General features: G+C 48.8%; 2 protein-coding genes across 3 annotated transcripts; one reads left to right on the forward strand and one right to left on the reverse strand.

Annotated features, from left to right (window-relative positions):
* Window positions 1-2,590: 2,590 nt before the first annotated feature.
* Window positions 2,591-8,253, reverse strand: CIB3 (calcium and integrin binding family member 3). Its single transcript, XM_081834898.1, has 6 exons — window positions 7,892-8,253; window positions 7,459-7,493; window positions 5,239-5,350; window positions 4,942-5,089; window positions 3,839-4,034; window positions 2,591-3,328 (listed from the first exon to the last, which is right to left on the reverse strand). The coding sequence occupies exons 1-6, from the start codon at window positions 7,940-7,942 to the stop codon at window positions 3,307-3,309; spliced, it is 564 nt and encodes a 187-aa protein (XP_081691024.1). The 5' UTR covers window positions 7,943-8,253; the 3' UTR covers window positions 2,591-3,306.
* A 4,365-nt stretch (window positions 8,254-12,618) lies between these two features.
* LOC309326151 (uncharacterized protein) lies at window positions 12,619-21,149 on the forward strand. Of its 2 annotated transcripts, none has more exons than XM_081834622.1 (3): window positions 12,619-12,728; window positions 17,111-17,213; window positions 19,414-21,149. In XM_081834622.1, exons 2-3 carry the CDS (start codon window positions 17,117-17,119, stop codon window positions 20,997-20,999), a joined length of 1,683 nt encoding a protein of 560 aa, XP_081690748.1. In that variant the 5' UTR covers window positions 12,619-12,728; window positions 17,111-17,116; the 3' UTR covers window positions 21,000-21,149. The 2 variants fall into 2 exon arrangements, with proteins under 2 accessions (XP_081690748.1, XP_081690747.1); XM_081834621.1 differs by lacking the exon at window positions 12,619-12,728 and adding an exon at window positions 15,153-15,912.
* The last annotated feature ends 480 nt before the right edge of the window (window positions 21,150-21,629 follow it).

Consider the following 21,629-nt stretch of genomic DNA (forward strand, 5'->3'; position numbering starts at 1 on the left):
GCCGGCCGAGAGGGCTCTCCTACTTTCGCTGCTCTGCCCTGGCATTTGGGAGGCAGGGTGTCCCCGAAAGACCCTGGAGCAGTTTGCTTGGCTTTGTTTCACTTCACTTTAATTATAAATATATCCAAGAAACACAACACACGTGGGAATTCCCGACAGCAAAGTCTCTTGCTCCACACATAAGAAACAGGCATTGGAAAGGAAACGGAAACGGGGGAAATCAACACACAGAAGCCCCAAATGCAGAGCCCTGCTGTGCTGGAAAAAGAGAGCTTTCCTCGTCTCTGACACCCCAGCAGTTTATTTCTAGTGCAAAAGTCCATAAATGTAAATAGGTAGCACCACCAACCTCCCCCCCCCCCGCCTCCGCCACTTGTTAAAATCTGGATCTTTTATTCATTGACATCACAGAGGCTGAGGAGGTCCCATGTGTGGCCACGTACAAGGGGGCTTTTTCTGCGCCGGCACGCCCTCCTCAGGGACCCCCTGGCTGCCCCAAGAGCTCGCTGAGACCCCCACTCTCTTTCCTTCCACTCTGCTGACAGCCAGAGGAGACTCTCCTGTTGATTTCGCAGCAGTTGTCAGTTATTTACTGGGGATTCCCTGTGCTGTTTCTCCTTTGTTCGTATGCCTTTTTATTCTTCCCGTTTTCTTTGGGTTTTTGGTGCTTTAAAATCCTGCTGTTGTTGTACTATGAGCCACTTCGTGACTTGAAAAGTGGGGTGCAATTATCTAGGCAAATAGATACACAACTGCAACATGTGCATTGCAGGGGGTTGGACTAGATGACCCTTGGCACCCCCATATGCCTCCCCTTCCTAACCCCATCACTGTTTGAAGATTTATCCTTATTTCCGCTCCTATCCCCCAGTTTTGTGCTGCAATCATTTCTTCCAACATTCATCCCCAAGATTTTTAATTTTTGTTCACTAACCCCCCTTATACAGATAAGTGGAAGGTGGGCACCTGGCGGCTGGCAGGGAATCCACGGCTGTTTGCCCTCCCTCCACACACCTCATTCCTCTCCTCTTGGGTTTTATGTAACTCTGGCCACTGATCTCTGCTGTAAAAGTGGGTGCAGGTTCACCCATTAATTAAGCTTCATTTCTGACATGACCCTGGTGATGGTTCAGGATGCAGGTTTCTAGGCTTGCAGCTGGCCAGCTGGGGCTCAGGTGACCGGATGTGGACCAGTGAATGGCAGCTGGATCTTGAGAGTCTTGTGATGGGCTCCAAGTTCTTGAGTCCAGGGGGTGGGAAGGCAGCCTGTTCTGGGTGGGGCTGCTCTTCCCTGTAAGGAGCAGGATCATAGCTTGGGGAAAGTCCTGGATCCACATTTGACACTAGAGGTCCAAGTGGCTAGGAGAGCTTTCCCCAGCTCTGGCCCCTTCTGGACAGAGGGAACTTGGTCACGGTCCTCTCTGCCCTGGCCCCTGACACCTGAGATGCGCATTTTCAGGACCTCTGGCTTGTAATTTCATAGAATCCTAGAGCTGTAGAGTCGGAAGGGACCCTGAGGATCATCTAGTCCAACCCTCTGCAGTGCAGGAATAGGCAGCTGCCCCTTGCAGGGATCGAACCTGCAACCTTGGCATTATCAGCACCACACTCTAAGCAGCTGTCTTTAATACTGAGTTTTGAATCATTGTAACCTGCACTGGGACCTGCTGGTGATTAAGGGCAGGTGATGAATTTGTTTTTTAAATTATTAACACTATTGGTGCTAATCATAATATCATCTGATATCTTCGTAGTTGCAGACAAAATCTCTTTCCACTGAGCACATTTTAATAACAGTGTATATGTGTTTCTTGCATTTATAGACCAGTTTGTCTCCTCACTCAAAATTGCCCTGTGAGGTAGGCCAGGCTGGAGTTGCTACATTGGCTGGGGCTGTTAGTGGACCAAATGCCCTCACTGGGCTCTCCCTTGGCAGGCTTGACCAGCTCCCCTTGGCAGCTGAGGTAACCAACCAGGCCAGAAGGTCCTTGCTTGAAAAACACACAGTTGCTGGACTCACCCAATTCTACTGAACAGGAATATGAAAGGGAAGTGGATTATAGGAAGGGCTTGGTAGGCCAGCTTCAACGTTTCCTTCGTTTGTTGCAGGTATTTTATTTTTGGTAGAAACGGGACTCTGTTTTTGCACCTTCACACACACACACACACACACACAGCACAGCACAAAGGCTTCTGTTTCCAAAAAGGACAGGAGTGGGGCACAGTCTGATCTCTCAACCACGTTTCATTTTTCTTTGTGACGTGGAGGGGAAGATAAAGGAAAAGCAGGACATTCCAGGATCAAATTAGAAACTGGAGTGGCTTCTGTAATTCCGGGACTGTCCCTGGAAAACAGGGACACTTGGAGGTTGTGTGCATCAGACGTATTTTGCCCCTGAATACCAGTTGCTCAGGGTCACCGGTGGGAGTGGGCTGTGGAGCTCAGGTCTCCTTGTGGGCTCTGTCCAGCCACAAGGGAAGCCCCACACCAGACTGGGGGTGTTCTGATCCAGCAACAGGGTTCTTCCAATGTCCTTAGTGTTGAATTTTAATTCAATGTACCAAGAAAAACGCACAGAAAAGCTCAAGATACACGCTGATCTACCCACACGTAGTTGTTATCTCTGAGAAATGTAGAAAATAACAGGATATATTTATACAAATTCTTCAGACTTACGCGACCCTTTAAAAATTAGCTGATGAAGGTGAATACGTCGAAACAGGGCCCTGTCCTGGTTTCTGATCCATAATTGACTTCTGACTTCTGCTCAGTGATTGAAACTAAGACCTTCACGTCACACCTGACTATGGACTAACACGAATTTATCTCTACTCATAAACTCTTATCTCTAATTCTGTAACGAATTATTGTGTTATACATATCCTTATGAGATTGAGTTTGTAATCTCTGTTTGAGTTTGTAATCCTTGTCGGAATACATACTTTTGAATGGATTAGTTTTTGTTAAAATTGACTATTGATTTGTGAGGAGGGACCACTCCCACTACTGAAACTTATATTGGCCTGAGTTCTTGGTGTGCTTTTTTCTTGGAATTTTAATTCAAGGCTGGCTGCCTTTCTGTATGTCAGATTAGGGGAAAAACAGAAACCCAGCTGCATTGTTATATCAAGTTGGAAAGAGACCCCACCGTGTGTTAAGCAAGAGGCAAAAGGAAGGTCTGCTCCACCCCAGCCCCCCAGCAGGAGCCCTGGGGAGGGAGCTCCAGGCCTCATCCAGCTCCGGAAGCAGCAGCAGCAGCAGCAGCAAGAGGGTTTCTGGCTCTCGGTGGGTCTCTGGAGTTTGGGTCAGATTCTGATATGAAAAGTGCTGTTGAAAAACAACAAGAACCCTTCAGCATTAGTGACCCATGGTCAGAAAAGGACATCAGCGAAGATGGGGAGTTTAACATGCAAACAACAGCAGGTGGAAGCTGAACTCTAGGCTTCCTCGTGGCTGAGAGAGGGACTCCAACTAGCCTAGGGGAAAATGTGCCTCTCCTGGCTGAGACGCTTGGCAGCACAGCCAGGGCAGGCTGGGCGATGACGGTCTGCGTGAATCTGTCCTGGGGAGAGAAGGATGCCCAGGCTGAGCTCAGCAGACTGTGTCCGAGAGCAAAAGCCCAGGGCGTCTCACGAGGCACCTGCTTCATCGCTCTGCATGAGATGGGCAGGACAGGGAAGGATGGGAAGAATGCTGAAGGGCAACCTCAGGCTACTCTCACCTCGTTTGGCTTTCTGGGCACCCTCTGCTCTGAGAAAAGTCCCCCCGGAGCTCCTTGTTCCTGAGCCCGACAGCCCAGAGAGGGAAGGAAGGCCACGGCCGGGCAGTCTCCATTACCTGAGGAAGTCAGGCGCTCGAACGATCATGTGCTGGAAGTCTTCCAGGGACAGCTTGCCATCATTGTCCAAGTCGGCTTCCTCCATCACCTTGTTGCACACCAGGCACACCTCCTCTGGGGTCAACTCTTTGCGGGTCAGCTTGTTCACCGTCTTCTCCAGGTCGGATTTGCAGATGTAGTCATCATCATTGAAATCTGCAGACAGAGGAGTACTTGGGGACCTCAGGGCCGGAGCAGGGAAAAGCTCCACTGCCTCTGAACTTATGCATGATCCCCTCAGAAGGTCACCTCCCTGCTTTGGTGGGGAGAGTAGTGCCAGAGCCATGGCAGGGAGGCAGGGTGGGGGGAGGCCTGCCTATGGGGGCTGGGGTGGGGGTGCCAGTGTTGCTTCAAGCACCTGCCCTCTGGAAATGGGCTTCCTACGCTCAGGTGCACAGGTGAGTCTGCTGCAGTGTTTGTGGAGCACCACAAACCACTTCCACACATGCACACACAGTGTGGAGCCTCTGCTTTTCAGTGAGATTCCCACTGCCCACTTTCCAGTAACTTCTTGGGCTTCCTTCAATGCTTTTGATAGATCACGGCAGGCAGAAATTCAGAGGGTGCAGTTTTCCCTGTCAATTGATCTCTTTTCTGGTCCAGCTGCCCCTCTGGCCTCTTCTCCTGCCCCCAAGAGCCGCCACTCTCCCTTTCCCATTGCTGGAGTGACTGGCAGCTGGTGAAGTTGTGTGGCAATGCTCCTCTTCAAAGAGCCCATGCCGAACTCCCAGGAGCCCTTCCCTGAGGCTGCCACTCAACATTTTGGGGGGCCTGAAGCTTGAATTGTCATGGGGGTCCCTTTGCAACCAGCAATGAGGACTGGATAACCACTGTTATTTTATTCAATGGGGTTGTACCATGACAGATCACTGACTCTCGAACTTTGGGATTCTTGAAATAAATACCAAAAATAAATAAATAAATAGTAATCAATATGACTCAAATCAATGCAACTCAAATTGGGTCTCATTTTAAGCAATGTAGACTGAAGTCGCTTCTGGGATCCTCTGGAATTAGTAGATTAGCATGATTACTTTCCTAGTAGATATTCCCCTGACCTCACCGTAGATTTTGAAGGCATAGTAAGCCTTGAGGTCCCGAGGAGCCATTTCACTCATCACCGAGAACATATCCAGGAAGTCATCTAAGGTCATGTTGCCCTCGCCATCCTCAGAGAAGACCTCAGCGATGCGCTGCCGGAAAGGGTTGTCCTGAGGAAGGAGATGGGGTGAGAAGGAAACCAGCCCGGCTTCAGGGCCTCCTCCCCATTCCCCCTGGGGCAGCCTCACTTCGTGGGCAGGTGAGGCAGCTGGTGCCCGGCAGAGTCTTGCCCAGGACCTCTGCCCGCCTCCTCCTGTACCTTCAGCTCAGGCATGCTGCCAATGAGTTCGTAGGGGAGCTTCACGTTGGGCTTCTTCGTGTAATCGAGTGGGACCAGCTGAGGGGCCAGGTCACGGTACCTGTCAAACAACCTGCAAGCAAGGAAAGGAGTCTTTCTCACCTGTGGGATGCAGGACCAGGTGGTGGAGGAAGGATGTGGCTTCTCTCAAGCATGCTAGACTGGCAGGAGTCAATCATCACTGAGCAACATGCAAGGCATCATTCAAGATGACTTGCACTGGTCCAAATATCAGGACAGCTCACATCTCTGGCCATCCCACCAAGCAAGGCAGAAGAAAAAGAGTGTTTGGCCAAGCAGCTCTGAAGGGGCCTCCTTTGCTGCTCTGTTATTTACAGTCAGATGTCTGGAGGCAAGGAGAGGTCAGCAAATCCCAAAAGTCTTCTTCTCAGCTGCTGTCTAGAGGAAGCAGCAGGCAGGGGGTGCCCTTCTCCCACAAAAAATAAAAAAACTAGGGAGAGGAGGAACCAATCAAGGCTATGTTAAGAATATGAAAATGTTAGTGGGGTTCAGACTGCCGCAGAAGGGTCTGTGTGCGAGGGAAGAGAAGGGGGCACAGCCGAGTTTGTTTGGGGGTGGCTGTCTCTGTGTGTGTTTTGCTGATAATTCTGTACATTCAGGTACTTCTTCCCTGCACCACCCCAGCAGTTCACAACAGGGAATGCTCCTGCAACCCTCGGCTCATTTACTGAGGTCCAGACGCCATTGGATGCAGTAGGACCTACTTCCAAGTAAGCGGGCATTGGCACAGGAGGCCTAAGTGATTTTGTGCTCAGTCAGTTTTAAAGGGCATCTACCTGTTTCCATTTCCTAAAAGGTTTTGTCTAGATGTGCTTCTTGTGTTTTGCTTTTGGTATGTTGGGTTTCTTACTGCTTTGTTGTTCCGACTTTGTTGTTGGTTGCCTCAAAACAGACATTAAAAAAACAGTCAGGATATAAATCCTAACTAAGCTGGCAGCGTGATCCTTTGCCCCTGCCTGCTCAGAAGCGCAGGCCATTGAACTCATTGGGATTTCCTTTTGGATTTGCATGCAGAGCACTGCAGCAGAAAGCGCTCACTAGAGGGGAAGTCTAAAAAGTGGGAGCGGGAGTGGGGGGGTCTCCTCCTCCTCTGCCTCCTTTTTGCTTCCTTTGTTTACTCGGCAATGGGCTGTCATCAGAGAAAGTGGCAGAGAACAAAGAGGCAGAAGTTTCAAAAGGGCTCCCTATCAATAATGAATGCCTTATTCATGATACAATTATGGTCTTGGCTTCCATTCCAGACATGAAAACATGCCCATACTTAGGTTTCATCAATGCCCCTTTCACTCAGCCTGTGTCCCTTGCTACACGTCACACGTCACACGGCAAATGGCAGAGGGGAGGGGGCGCGTTTCTCCTGGGCTGGACGCTCCCCCTGCCTTGCTCTGAGACCCCTCAGCCTGCGGGCCTTGGGTCTCCCTTCCTGGGCACTTATTTATCACTGCATTCGTATATCCCCTTTTCCTTCCGGGAGCTCAAGGCTGTGCCCTAGGCTGTGCCTATTCTAGCTTCATTACACCCCTGTGAGGTGGGCTAGATGGACAGGGAGAGAGGGGCTGGTAGCTGGATGGGAACTCGCTTCTCCCAAGGGGCTCAAACTCTAACCATTCCACCACATTATCTCTGCAAAGTCTCAGCTGGGGGAGCTACGGAGGCCACAGGAACCAAATGGTTTGGAGTTTATTTGGAAGTGTTTCGAGTGTTTTGTGCTCAGCTCCTTTCCGCTTTCTCATTTGGAAGTCTCAAAGCTCAAAACTGAATAAACTTACTAAGAAGGAAACTATGAATCCCAAGGGAGTTCTAGCGCCTTCTTCTGCCTCACACGCTGGATTGCCCAGTGGCTCAGTTTTGTTGAGCGAGAGTCTTAAAAGGCCACTTGGAACCCCCTGATTTAGGCTTCTCTGTTGCAGGGACCCGAAACTGATCCTGCCACTTCCAGCCCCCTCAGTTCAGCAGAGGGGATTTCCAGAATGCGGAGCTGAAGGCCGAGCGGGGCCAGGCGCATTTTATCGCAAATGGGCATCCGTGAAAGGCAGCTTGGGGAAAGACTGGGAGAGGCCGCTCTGCTTCAGCTGCTGCCCCCCCCCCCCGCCCGAGCTTTTAACAAAGGATAATTCTGACGCAGGTATTTGGATTCTGTAGCGAAACGCATAATCTCACCTGAGAATTTCTTTCCGTGTGAAGAATGTTGCATCCTGAAACAGAAAAGAAATATGAAATCAGGCACAGAGGGGAGTCTGCGAAGGCTGGAGACCCCCGCCCTGGAGTGATTTCTGATCTTCTCGCAAAAATCCTCTCCTACCCCACCCCCACCCCTGTGCTGTACAGACATTAGCCGTAAAAATAAGCTCTTTGAATCCAGGAAAAAGGCAGGTTGTTGCTGCTTTGACTCCATCTACTGCTGCTGCTTATGGGCTCCTGCACGGACACACTCCTCGCAGGGCTGCGTTCACACATGGCATTCGCTCTCGTGCGGCTTGTCTGCGTGTTGACTTGAAAAAGCAGCCGCTCCCGCTTCCTGCCCGGCATTACCAAAGCTCTGGTGGGCGCGCAGGCATGGAAGCTCCCGCGCTGCGTCCGCAGGTGCTCTTACCTGATAGGCGTCCAGCTGCTCCGGAGTGAAGATGGTCTGCTTGTTACCCATCTCTGAGCCCTGGGCCCCCTCGTCCCATGGCTCCTGCCCCTGAAGCTGCCCTTCGAGAGAGGCGTCTGGCTGCGGAGGTTATGAAAAGCTCCAGCAATCGGGCTCTCCGGGAGTGGAGGGGATCAGGTATCGCCCGCTCGCTCTCCTCCATGGACCTCCGGATCATAATAGAGGCATTTCATCAAATCTTCAGTCCGGAGGCGGCACCAGGTGCATGTCCAGCATCACTCAGCTGCTGCCTGCGGCGCGCGCCGGCCCCGGAGGGCTCAGGTTACGCCGTGGATGCCAAGGCCCGCCGCTCCTGGCTCGCTCGGTGCGCAAGGGAAGAAGGGGCTGCTGCGCGCGGACGGAGCGGCTTCAGCTCGGCTCCCTGGCGCGGCCTGGCGGCCTCCCTCCTGCTACCGGGAGGTCTCCCTGCTTCGCCCTCCTCCGCATCTCCCCAAGTGGACTGGAAGAAAAGTGGCTCTGAGCAGCCCTGCGTTGCCCCAGCCACCCAATGAAAATATGTTCGGCCCCAGAGAGAGATATGGGGAGATGGCGGGAGGGACACCTACCTCTCTCTCTCTCTCTCTCTCTCTCTCTCTCTCTCTCTCTCCTCTCTCACACACACACACTGTCCACATGGCTGTGCATTTGCAGCCAGCAGCCACACATCTGGTTCGCTGAAACAGGGAATTCAAAATCTCTGAAAACGTCAACACGCTTATTTATTTATTTATTTATTTATTTATTTATCTATCTATCTATCTATCTATTTAGTTAGTTGTTTCATTAAAACGTATACACCACTTGACTGTAAAAAAGAAAGAAAGCTCAAAGCGGTTAGAAAAGAATAAAACAATAAATTTATCAGTAAAGGCAGTTCACAACAACTATTTAATGCATTTTAAAAAATCAAAATCAGAGATAAAATAAAGGCAGACTAGAACACACCCCATCAATCTCGATATCCGGCTAGGCTTTTCTAAAGTTGTCGGCCGGAGCTGAAAAGAGCACCTGCCTGATAGGGAGTTTCAAAGTGTAGCTGCCGCTGCAGTAAAATATTGGTTTGTTACGAATGCAGAAGTATGATGTGGAAGTTGTAACTGTGCAAGTTTTGCAGATTGAAGTGATCAAGTGGTCCTATATGGGGCTTGGTGATCTCACAGCAAGGTGATTGTGGCCAAAACTTGGGCCTTGCCCTGCATTTCTCCCATTGCTGCCACCACAGAGACTTCTGACTGCTCAGCCTCAGACTGATGCTGGCAACTTAAACAGAGACAGATGAGGGCACATGCAGCAGCACAAGGGTGCCCGGCCAGATCACTAGTCAGCATTTGTTTGTGTTTGGAACTACAATGGTATCTGATCAGCTTCAAGCCTTTAACTTTCTTTCTTGATTAATGAAAACATTCTTGGCAACCCGCAAGCGTAACATGAGTCCACAGTGTGATGCAGCAGCAAAAAAGGCCAATGCTATTCTTGGCTGCATCAACAGAAGTCTTGTGTTTGGATCAGGGGAAGTCATTGTTGTTGTTTAGTCGTTTAGTCGTGTCCGCCTCTTTGTGACCCCCTGGGCCAGAGCACGCCAGGCACTCCTGTCTTCCACTGCCTCCCACAGTTTGGTCAAGCTCATGCTGGTAGCTTCGAGAACACTGTCCCACCATCTCATCCTCTGTCATCCCCTTCTCCTTGTGCCCTACATCTTTCCCAACATCAGGGTCTTTTCCAGGGAGTCTTCTCTTCTCATGAGGTGGCCAAAGTCTTGGAGCCTCAGCTTCATGATTTGTCCTTCCAGTGAGCACTCAGGGCTGATTTCCTTCAGAATGGAGAGGTTGGATCTTCTTGCAGTCCATGGGACTCTCAAGAGTCTCCTCCAGCACCATAATTCAGAAGCATCAATTCTTCGGCGATCAGCCTTCTTTATGGTCCAGCTCTCACTTCCATACATCACTACTGGGAAAACCATGGCTTTAACTATACGGACCTTTGTCGGCAAGGTGATGTCTTTGCTTTTTAAGATGCTGTCTAGGTTTGCCATCACTTTTCTTCCAAGTCATAGTCCGGCTCTATTCTGCCTTGACAGACCACACCTGGAAAACTGTTCTGGGCACCATAATTTAAGAAGGATGTTGACAAGCTGGAAGGCTTGCAGAGGAGGGCGACCAAGAGGATCAAGGGTCTGAAAACCAAGCCTTATGAAAAATGGTTGAGAGAGTGGGGTATAATTTGGCTGGAAAACAGGGGACTGAGCAGAGAGATGACAGCCACCTTCAAATATCTCTAGGGCTCCCGCATGGGAGGCAGAGCAAGCTTGTTTTCTGCTTCTCCAGAGGGCAAGATCCAAACTGACGGATTCAGACTACAAGAAAGAAGATTCCACTTAAACATTAAGACAGTAAGAGCTGTTTGACAGTGGAAGAGACTCCCTCGGAAGGGGGTGGACTCTCCTTCCTTGGAGGTTTTCAAGCAGTGGTTGAATGGCCATCTGGCAGGGAAATTTTTTAAAATAATCCCTGGCTGATGGCTACCCAGCCTCTGATGAAATATGTCCACAGAAGGAGAGTCCACCAGGAGTGTCCAAGGGAGCCCCTTACACTGTGAAACAGCCTTTACTGCCACAACGTTATTTCTGATTCAGGCAGTAAAAAAAAATTTTTTTTAATTGTCCAGTAGCACCTTAGAGACCAACTAAGTTTGTTCTGGGTATAAGTTTCGTGTGCATGCACACTTCTTCAGATACAACTTCTTCTGTTGTATCTTCTTATTCTGTTGTAAAAAGGGGGGGGACGTGGGTGGCGCTGTGGGTTAAACCACAGAGCCTAGGACTTGCCGATCTAGAAGGTCAGCAGTTCGAATCCCCGTGACGGGGTGAGCTCCTGTTGCTCAGTCCCTGCTCCTGCCAATCTAGCAGTTCGAAAGCACGTCAAAGTGCAAGTAGATCAATAGGTACCACTCCAGCGGGAAGGTAAACGCTGCTCTGGTTCGCCAGAAGTGGCTTAGTCATGGTGGCCACATGACCCGGAAGCTGTATGCCGGCTCCCTCAGCCAATAAAGCGAGATGAGCGCCGTAACCCCAGAGTCGGCCACGACTGGACCTAATGGTCAGGGGTTCCTAAGGTGCTACTGGAAAGTTTTTTAAGGTTATTCCTGTTTGTTTTTATTATATTTATTTGTTTGTTTATATTGTTTGTTTTTATTATATTTATTATATTATTGGGAGGTGGGGTAGTGGTGTCAGTCTGTATCACAACCGAGTGCCTTCTGATTCCTGGGTCCAGCAAGGGTGAAATTCTAATGGAAGACTCCATTGTTGAAGGAGACAGGCAAGTTCCCTGCTGAGTTAATGGCCCTAAGTACTGCCATTACTATAACAAAGGACGTTTTTCTGTGTGAGGGGGCAAATGCTCCCCCACCTGGCTGGTGGTGAGAAAGACAAAGGCCAGAGCTGTGTGGGTGAGATGGGCTTGGGGCAGGCAGCAACTCGAGACAGATCCATGCTGAATTCTTGCTAGAATCCAGGATTGTGGCAATGGGAAAAGCAAGACCTTCTGGGGGGCTGTGAGCCCCTCCATCTTAGGCTCAGGTCGTCTCTATGTGCAAATAAACCCTATATCCTGAAGACAGAGCCTGGAACCCCAGGAATCTCACACTGTTTGGAGACTGGGGTGGTCAGCAATAGCATAGATGGAAGGGGAGGTTTCTGGATGACATATTATTATTATTTATTAAATTTCTATATGGTTCTTCACAGGTTACAATATAAAGCCACAAAAAGACATAGCATAAAAACTAATATTCCTTCCCCAGCTGGTTTTGTGGTGCTGCAGCCGGGGTGTCCTAAACAAGGCAAGGCCCCAACAGAGGGTACTTTGGGGGGGGGCAGGGGAGGCCATGGCTCTGAAAGGGCAGGTTTGAGTGTTGAGGGCAGGCCTCTATTTTAAGCAATCTTCCTATTAGGAAAATGTATGTATCTCAACACGTGTTTGTAATGTTGTAACAATTTCTCAGAATCTGGGGTTCCACATACATGGCTACCAAGGTGCAAAGGCAATTCCCCCCTTTTAAGTAAATAAGAAAGTTTATTTTACATAGAATACAATAAAATTCAAACCATAGCAAAAACAATAAAAGTAGTATCATTAGCAGCTCTCCTCTGCCAAAGATCACATCTTGACGTTTCAACTTGCGCAACAGCTCCCCCTGCAGGAGTGTCCGCTGGTACTGCAGGCATGCAAGCCAAAAGACGCCGCTCCCATATTCTTGTAAGCCGCCCGGAGCGTGAGAGAAATGCTCCACCTATGGCGCGCACCTCGGCTTTTATGAATGAAAAGGTACGATTCATGAATGAAAGCCGGGCCCAGATATTGTGCGGAGTGGAGAAGAGGTAGTTCGGCCATGTTTCGGCCCTGGCTGACCTCAGAGACACTTCTCGAGTAGCCAGGAACTCCTGGATGGGCTGCTGATGGGTCACCAATCGGCAAACTGGGTGGGAGAGTATTTGTCAAAAAGGGGAAAGTCTTTTGTTTATGAATTGGGGAAGGTTGGTGTCAATGGACTCCGGGCCAGAGTATTTGCCTCCCGGCTCTCCTCTCGCGGGGCGGGGGCGGGGCGTGAGAAGCCAAAGGCGCGGGCGGGGTCTCGGCGGGTCCGGAGCTGGATCCTCCTCGGACCGGGGGAGCTGCCTCCCTGCCTGGCTGCCTGGTGCTGCGGGGCAAGCGCCTTGCTGTGGTTCGGAGGAGCCTTTCCCTGGGCAGGAGGGAGAGAGTCGCCTGTTTTGGAGCCCTGGCTGTGATGGCGCTGCGAGGTATTCCTTTTCTTTCCCTCCTTTTTCACTTTTAACTCACTGTAATATATATGCACAAGGGAAAGAGGTTTTGACTGGTTTTAGGTAGTTTTGCAGGGTGCCTCCGTGCACCCCTTTCAAAGTGTTTTGACGAGCTTTTATTGAGAGAGTTCTGGAGGAGCGAGGCGAGGAGCCATTTATTGCCCCCGGGCGGCATCGTGGCCCCGCAGGGAGGGGGGGAGGGCAAAGGGGGGATACTGGGGGGCAGCCAGCGGGGGGAGAGGGGTGCTTCCGTGGCCAGCAGCACCAGGAGGGCCCAGCGGGGGAACGACGACGGGACCCCGGTGTCTTAGGACGTGGGGAGCGGCAGAAGAAGGGGGAGAGTTCAAGCGGAGCTTGGATGGCCATCTGCGTCGTGTGACCTCGTAGAGATTCCTGCATTGCAAAGGGCGGGACTAATGAAAAAAATGCTCCTTTTCCTTTCCAAGAGCCCGTATAGAGTCCTTACATACCGGTAGGTTCCCTATCGGAAGGAGAAAATAACAGAGGCCATCCAGAGACTATTGAGAAGCAAAGCAGCTAGTAAGCCTGGTCTTTATTAAAGCTGTTGCAGCAGGGTCCCCCACTTCCCCCACGCAGGAGGGAGGAGGAACCCAGAAGAATGGTGTCCAGGCTCTTATATAGACTTTTGAAATTGCCCACCCTGTAGCCCAAGACCACCCCCAAAACATCATACATACATCACAGAAAGAGGCAGTCTACAGCAGAAATCCTGTCTGCCAGGATACCTGACAATGGTCACTGATTGCTTTACCTGGACAGCCCAGCCATTCTTTTGTGATGGTAAATACTTTAATTCCTGAATCCAGGTCACTGGCTCACCCTATTCATGCACAAATATGCCCTTAAGGCAGATAAGCAAAAGACAATGGAGAGTATTCCCCATTGTCTTCCTCCTTGCAGAAAATTTTTGAGGTCAGTTTGGGGGAGTCAAAATGGTTTCAGGATTGCTCTCCTGTACTATTTCAGACATGTGGTTTATATACTTATTGTCAGAGCTGCCTCTAGGTCCCAGCTCACAGAGGACCAACGCCAGGCTGATGTTATGTACAAAAGTCTTTATTGAAGTTTAATTTCCATTTCAAAGCCAGAGCGTGCAGCCCTACGTCTAGACTCTCCACCCCTTCCACACCAGTTTAAGATCCTAGCCCTGCTCCACCTCCTGCGCTGCTCTCTCCTCCTCTGGGTCCTCCTGCCCTCTGGGGCATTGCCCTTTCTGGACTCTTCCGACGCTGAGTCGCTTAGCTCCTCCCCCTGCCTCCGTCGGGCTTTAGGACCCGGTTCCCAATCCTCACTCTCTGCTGTCCCGCGCTCCTGTACATTTGAACTTGCTTCTCGCGCCAACCCAGTGACCTTTCTCCTAACCGTTACACTACTTCTATCACTGCTTCCCTCTTCCGTGACACTGGCCGGATCTGACCTCCCTTCCATTGTCCGACTCTCCGAGGGAGGCGTGGTAGGCTCTGCCTCGTCTCCTCTCCCTGGTGGGGAAAGCACTGGCCCCGATGCCTGGGACTCTTCCCCCCTCACTCTGCTCTGGTGGGGAAGCTGGTCCTGATTTCCAACTACTGCTCTGGGAGTCCCTGCTGCCCCCTTGCTCCTGGGGCGTTCCCCTTGGGACCCCCCTGCCCCTGGCCACTGGCGCTTCCTTCTGTGAATCTTCCGATTCGCTGGAGAGGCTCATGGAATCCCTCGGACCACTGTCCCCTCCTACGCTCCCTTCGGATTCCTCCCCCTCGCTCTCCATCTCCCATCTTCCCTGTGCCTCAGCTCCTGAGCCCCTGACACTTATGTATGTGTCTGCCTTTAAATTTATGAACGTGTGTGTGTGTGTGTGTGTGTGTGTATGAATGAGACCTTAGAATTCCTGTAACACTACAATTCAGTTATCAGCTTTCCTGCTTCTTGCAGAGGCTTTCTCCTGCCACCAAACATCTCCTCCAGTTTCTGACCAAGGGAGGGAGCAGTTCAGAAGGCATAAAGAGCCCTTCCCTGCCACCCATAAAACTTCTCTAGGTGTGTGCAATATACTGCAGTCCTCCTGCGCTGGATTCCTAGAAAGGACAGGAAATAAAGGTGGAGGCGGCAGGTCCTCCAGAGCAAAATCCTCTCCCTTCCAAGTCCCTTCCTGCAACGGAAGTGGCTTTTGCCTCTCTGTTGTGCAAGTGAAGCCTCAGTGGTGCCTTCTGGGATTTGGCGAGTCTCCTCTCTTCCCCCTAATAAGGAAAAATTCTGGGGTGAGAGACTACTCAACAGCCCAGCTTGTCCATGAAGTCAGTAAAGGAAGGAAGTTTGAGCCAAGTAATTTGGAGCAAAACAGCGGTCAGTAGACCATGATCTTTATTGTTGCGCAACAGGTTCCCACAGGAGCAATAACCCTGACTTTTAAAACTTCCCATGATATCCCAGAATACAGTTCGTACAGCATCATTGATACATCATCACTGACATGTCACAAAAGGGGAGGAGTACAGAGGGATTGAAAATTAGCGTAGGCCAAATATGTCCAGGCATGTCCCTGGGTCCAAAATTAGCATAGGCAGACATGTCCCAACACCTCTTAAGTAGCTATCACCAAAGAACAATAGAACTCTTTACATATCCTTGTCCTGGGGCAAGTCTGGGGATGAGCTCTTGGGATTCTATGGTCAGCTATCAGCATGCCAATTGCCACCCTTGGGCACTCCCTGGGTGGGGTGTTGTGTATGTGCCCTCAGTTTGAGGGATAATGGCAGGAGAGAAAGGTAAAAGGAGTCCTTTCCTCTAAGGGCAAAAATGGCCTTGGAATGGAGGAAATTGGTGCAGGGGTTGATTTTATATAGCTTGGTATCTTCCCTAAGCTGTCAAGTCGAAAGGATACATTCAGGCACAATATTTGTAACATTGTAACAAGTGTAAAGATGTGCCCCCCGTGTCATTTCCATAGTACCCCACAGGGGGCCTGGGGTAGAATGGGGGTCCCAGAGGTGCAGGGCACATACAAAACTTGGCAGAAGATCAAGGAATTCATTCTGATCTCTTGGAGTATTCCTGAGAGCCTAGTTGGATGAGCAAGACTCAGCTGACCTGAAGCAGAAAGAGGCCATGCCCTACAAATTGGGAACAGCGGGGAATTTTTGGGAAAACTCTATGCAGAAGATCCTGGGTAAGGAGGACCCCCTTAGCTCAGATGCACAGATCCAGCAGTTCTGTTAAGAGGAAGCCACCTCACCTTACCTCGCCTTCTGAATGTTGCTTGTGTTATTTATCAGTTATTGCAGTTTTATTTGTATACTGGTCTTTGAATGGTAAAATAGGCTTCTTAAACAGTGGCTGGGATTCATGTAACCAGCCTCATCAGTTGCACAATGGCGCTTCCCCCCGCCCCGCCCTCATGTACCCATTGATGTTGGCTTTAGAACATCAAGTGGTTCCACCCCAGAAATGGAACACAGGGAGAAGAGAAAGGGGATGCTTCATCGGGCAATCTGGAATGCCACACATAATGTGGAGTTCCACCACTATAATTAATGCCCATCCTTAAAATACACAATTGTTAACGGAAAAATCCGAGGGCTCCCTTGGACAAAAACAAAGACACCAACCAGGATAACTTGGAGCAAAACAGCAGCCAGTAGCCTTGGCCTTTATTGATCTGTTGCAACAGGGTGCTCCCCTCACTTGCAGGAGAGAGGAGGGACCCAGAAAAATGGTGTGCAAGGCCTTATAAAGACTTTTGAAATTGCCACCTTGTAGATCAAGACCACCCCCAGAAACATCATACATACATCACAGAAGGGGTGTAACCTAAGACCACCCCTCAATCACACCTACATCACAAAAAGGCGGTCTAAACATAAATTTGAATGTTGTTGTTTTTCTCCTGTCCTTGTTTATCTCTTGTCTGGCAGGTTACTTGACTGGATTGCCTGGGGAGCCTGGCCAGTCTTTTGTAATGATAAATACTTAGTTCCTAAGCCATGTCACAGGCTCACACCCTATTCAAACACAGACATACCCTTAAGACAGGATTTGTTAAGGAAAAGACAATGGGGAGGATTTTCCATTTTCCTTTGAACTTGCAGAGAAAACATTTGGTCAGTTTGGGAATCAAAATGGTTCCAGGTCGGTCTTCCTGTGCTGATCTATGTATGTGCTTGGTTGGTGCACTTTAACATATATCTAAGACCTCAAAATTCCTATCACACAATAAAATAATTCCATTATAACGTTAAAAGAAGCACCCATAATTAAGATGTGCAGCGAAACAATCCCATGAAAACAATGCAGCAATTAACAGAGCAATATGTAATAAATAAATATTTGTGCTGTCTAAGAGGAGAACTTTTCCCTTTTTCTGTTAGGGTCCAATGTGCTTTGAAGATATAGCTGTTCATTTCACAGATGAGGAGTGGACTCTGCATAAGGAAGTCATGGAGGAGCATAATGGGATCATGGACTCTACCAGTAAGTCTCCCTGTTTGACCATAATATCTGCTTTGAAATTCAATACATATCTACATGTGATGAAGGTCCACTATTTTGATGGGGCTCAATATTGCTGCCTACAACACCTGGAATTCTAACATCCCACTGCTCACCTTGAATGGAGGGCTGTTTACTGTTTTGTCTGCGAATATTCTTATTCTTATTTATTCCATGTATACACAGCCCTATATGCGGAAGTCTCAGGGCAGTTCACAAACAAGACCACAACATAAAAACAAACCAAAAACAATACCCCCCCAAAAAAAACCCCAAAAGAGGCTTATTCTAAAAGGGTGTTGGATGTAAATAAGATCAACCAAAGGTCTGGTTAAAAAGGAACATTTTTGCCTGGTGCCTAAAGGTATATAATGAAGGCACCAGGTGAACTTACCTGGGGAGAGCATTCCACAAAGAGAGAGCCAGTGCAGAGAAGGCCCTGTTCTCATGTTGCCACCCTCTGGACCTCTCAAGGAGGAGGCACACAAAGAAGGGCCTCGGAAGATGATCTCAGTGTCCAGGTAGGTTCATATGGAAACAGGTGGTCCTTGAGGTATTGTGGTCCTGAGTTGTTTAAGGCTTTATAGGTCAAAACCAGCACTTTGAATTGGGCCCGAAAACTAATCGGTAGCCAGTGCAGTCAGACCAGGATCGGTGTAATATGCTCAGACCATCTTGCTCCGGTGAGCAACCTGGCTGCTGAATTCTGCACTAGCTGAAGTTTCCAAACCGTCTTTAGAGGCAGCCCTACGTAGAACGCATTGCAGTGATCTAACCTTGAGGTTACCAGAGCATAGACAACAGTAGTTAGGCTATCCTTGTCCAGATAGGGGCATAGCTGGGCCACCAACTGAAGATGATGGAAGGCACTCGGGGCCACTGAGGCCACCTGAGCCTCGAACGACAGCAAAGGATCCAGGAGGACCCCCAAGCTATGAGCCTGCTCCTTCAGAGGAAGTGTAACCCCATCAAGAGCAGGTGGCCTTCCAGCCATCTGGTCTAGGGTACCACCCACTAACAGAGCCCCAGTCGTATCTGGCTTGTGCTTACTGGATTGAGCATACTGCTGACAACGTGCGCCAAACCTCCAGGTAACCCCACCCAGCAGTTTAATGTAGATGTTAAACAACATGGGGGATAGGATTGAGCCCTGCGGAACCCCACATTGATGGTTCCACGGGGCTGAAAATTATTCCCCAAGTAACACCCTCTGGGAACGACCATCCAAGTAGGACTGGAACCACCTCAAAGTGGTGCTGCCCACCCCTAGTTTGGAGAGTCACTTCAGAAGGATACCACGGTCGATGGTATCGAAAGCTGCTGAGAGGTCAAGAAGACTTAACAGGGATATGTTTCCCTTGTCTCTCTCTTGACAGAGGTCATCATTCATGGTGACCAAAGCAGTTTCTGTGCCAAAACTGGGCCTAAACCCTGATTGAAATGGATCCAGAAAATCAGTTTCTTCCAAAAGCACCTGGATCTGGTCTATGACCACTCGCTCTAGAACCTTGTCCAGGAAAGGGAGATTAGCAAATGGCCGGTAGTTAGTTAGGTTTTCTGAATCCAGGGGAGGCTTCTTAGGGAGTGGTTTTACCACTGGCTCCTTCAAATAGGCAGGGACCACCCCCTCTCATAAAGAAGCATTGATAAACTCCCTGGCCTAGCCAGCTGTTGCCTCCCTGCTGGTTTTTATCAGCCAAGATGAGCAAGAGCCCAATTGGTCACCCTGACGGATCCGAGCACCTTGTCCACACCCTCAAGCCTTAGCAACTGAAACTGAGCCAAAACAACAGGCCTAGACTGTGCCCTGGACACCCCTCCAGTTATGCTTTTTAGGCCTGATCAGGCTGGTCTGAACTGCCCAGGCCTTTTTAAATGTAAGCTTCAAAGTAGTTAGGGATGTTGAAGTAGCTTCTGCCAGGTTCTTTGTTATTGGAGATGGAGGGGATGCCATGATTGGGTCAAACAAAATCCATCACACAAAAGAGCTTGGTTTTAAGAATCTCAAGTTCCCATAAGTATTATGTTATGGCCAGTTAACAAAGGCAGTGAACCCTGCAAGAAGACATTGCATCTAATGCCCCTCAGTTTTTCCTCTATCAAAATCATTCATTAGCATTGTTCAATAACTGAGGGCTCCATTTCTTCCTGGGACTATAATCTGTTACTCCCTTCATTGTAGGTGGTGATGAATTGGACATTAAGAACAAGGGAAACCACGGCAAAGTCCACAAAGTGGAGAAACCATATAAGTATTCAGAGTATGGCGAGAACTTCATTCAGAGCTCCCGTTGCAATCAAACAAATTCCATTGGGAAGAAATCCTATCAGTGCTTGGAATGTGGAAAGAGCTTCAGTAAGAAGGGCACACTCATAGTCCATCAAAGAATTCATACAGAGGAGAAACCATATCAGTGCCTTGAATGTGGAAAGAGCTTCATCCAAAAGGGAAGTCTCACTTCCCATCATAAAATTCATACAGGGGAGAAACCGTATCAGTGCTTGGAATGTGGAAAGAGGTTCAGTCAGAGTGCCCATCTCACAACCCATCAAAGAATTCATACAGAGGAGAAACCATATCAGTGCTTGGAATGTGGTAAGAGCTTCACCCAAAAGGGAAATTTCACTTCCCATCAAAGAATTCATACAGGGGAGAAACCATATCAGTGCTTGGAATGTGGAAAAAGCTTCCGTAAGAACTGCCATCTCACTGTCCATCAAAGAATTCATATAGGGGAGAAACCATATCAGTGCTTGGAATGTGGAAAAAGCTTCACCCAAAGGGGAAGTCTCACTTCCCATCAAAGAACTCATACAGGGGAGAAACGTCATCAGTGCCTGGAATGTGGTAAGAGCTTCGCCCAAAAGGGAAGTTTCACTTGCCATCGAAGAATCTATACAGGGGAGAAACCATATCAGTGCCTGGAATGTGGAAAGAGCTTTATCCAAAAGGGAAGTTTCACTTCCCATCAAAGAATTCATACAGGGGAGAAACTGTATCAGTGCTTGGAATGTGGAAAGAGGTTCAGTCAGAGTGCCCATCTCACAACCCATCAAAGAATTCATACAGGGGAGAAACCATACCAGTGCTTGGAATGTGGAAAAAGCTTCCGTAAGAACTGCCATCTCACTGCCCATCAAGTAATTCATATAGGGGAGAAACCGTATCAGTGCTTGGAATGTGGAAAAAGCTTCACCCAAAGGGGAAGTCTCACTTCCCATCAAAGAATTCATACAGAGGAGAAACCATATCAGTGCCTTGAATGTGGTAAGAGCTTCAGTGAGAGGCACACACTTATAGACCATCAAAGAACTCATACAGGGGAGAAACCATATCAGTGCTTGGAATGTGGAAAGAGCTTCACCAAAAAGGGAAGTCTCACTTCCCATCAAAGAATTCATACAGAGGAGAAACCATATCAGTGCATGGAATGTGGTAAGAGCTTCAGTGAGAAGCACAGACTTATAGACCATCAAAGAATTCATACAGGGGAGAAACCGTATCAGTGCTTGGAATGTGGAAAGAGATTACATCATAGGTCCAATCTTTCTTCCCATCATAAAATTCATACAGGGGAAAAACCGTATCAGTGCTTGGAATGTGGAAAGAGGTTCAGTCAGAGTGCCAATCTCACAACCCATGAAAGAATTCATACAGGGGAGAAACCATATCAGTGTTTGGAATGTGGAAAAAGTTTCAGTCACAGCACCAGTCTCACTTCTCATCACAGAATTCATACAGGGGGGAGTGACCATTTAAATGCTTGAAACATGGGAGTTACTTTATGGAAGCACAAAGTTTCATTGAAATGAAAGCAGTGGAAAGAGGTTCAGTCACAACACCCATCTCACTTCCCATCAAATAAGCCACAGTGGGCATAATCATAGAAATGGGTATCTACAAATTTAATTTTACAATAGTGTTGTAATTTTGCAATAGTGTTCATGTCCTTCAGAAACACAGCAAAGAAGTCAATGTTGTCTCTACAACCATGGAGTGAAAAAGCCTTGCTGAAATTGAGATACACTACATCTACAGCATTCCCCTGAGCCACCCATGTTGTACCTTTATCATAGTAACCTTTTCCAAATGCTCACTGGCTGACTGTTTATCTTTTCTAGGACCTTTTCCTGGTACCAATGTCAAGCTCACTAGTTTTTCAGTTAATCTAGGTCTTATTTTTCTCCCTTTTTGAAGATGGGAACAACATATTGCCTCCTCCAGTTTGTAGGGACCTCGCCTGTTCTCCAGGAATTCTCAAAGATCATAGACAATGGCTCTGAAATTACACCTGCAAACTCTTTTAATAACCCTTGGGTGCAGCTCATCAGGCCCTGGAGATCTGAATTCATTTAAAGTAGCTCGGTGTTCCCTTACTACCTCTTTTCATATCTTGG

Source organism: Podarcis erhardii, assembly GCF_964252035.2.
Source record: "Podarcis erhardii genome assembly, chromosome: 12".
Lineage (NCBI taxonomy): Eukaryota > Metazoa > Chordata > Lepidosauria > Squamata > Lacertidae > Podarcis > Podarcis erhardii.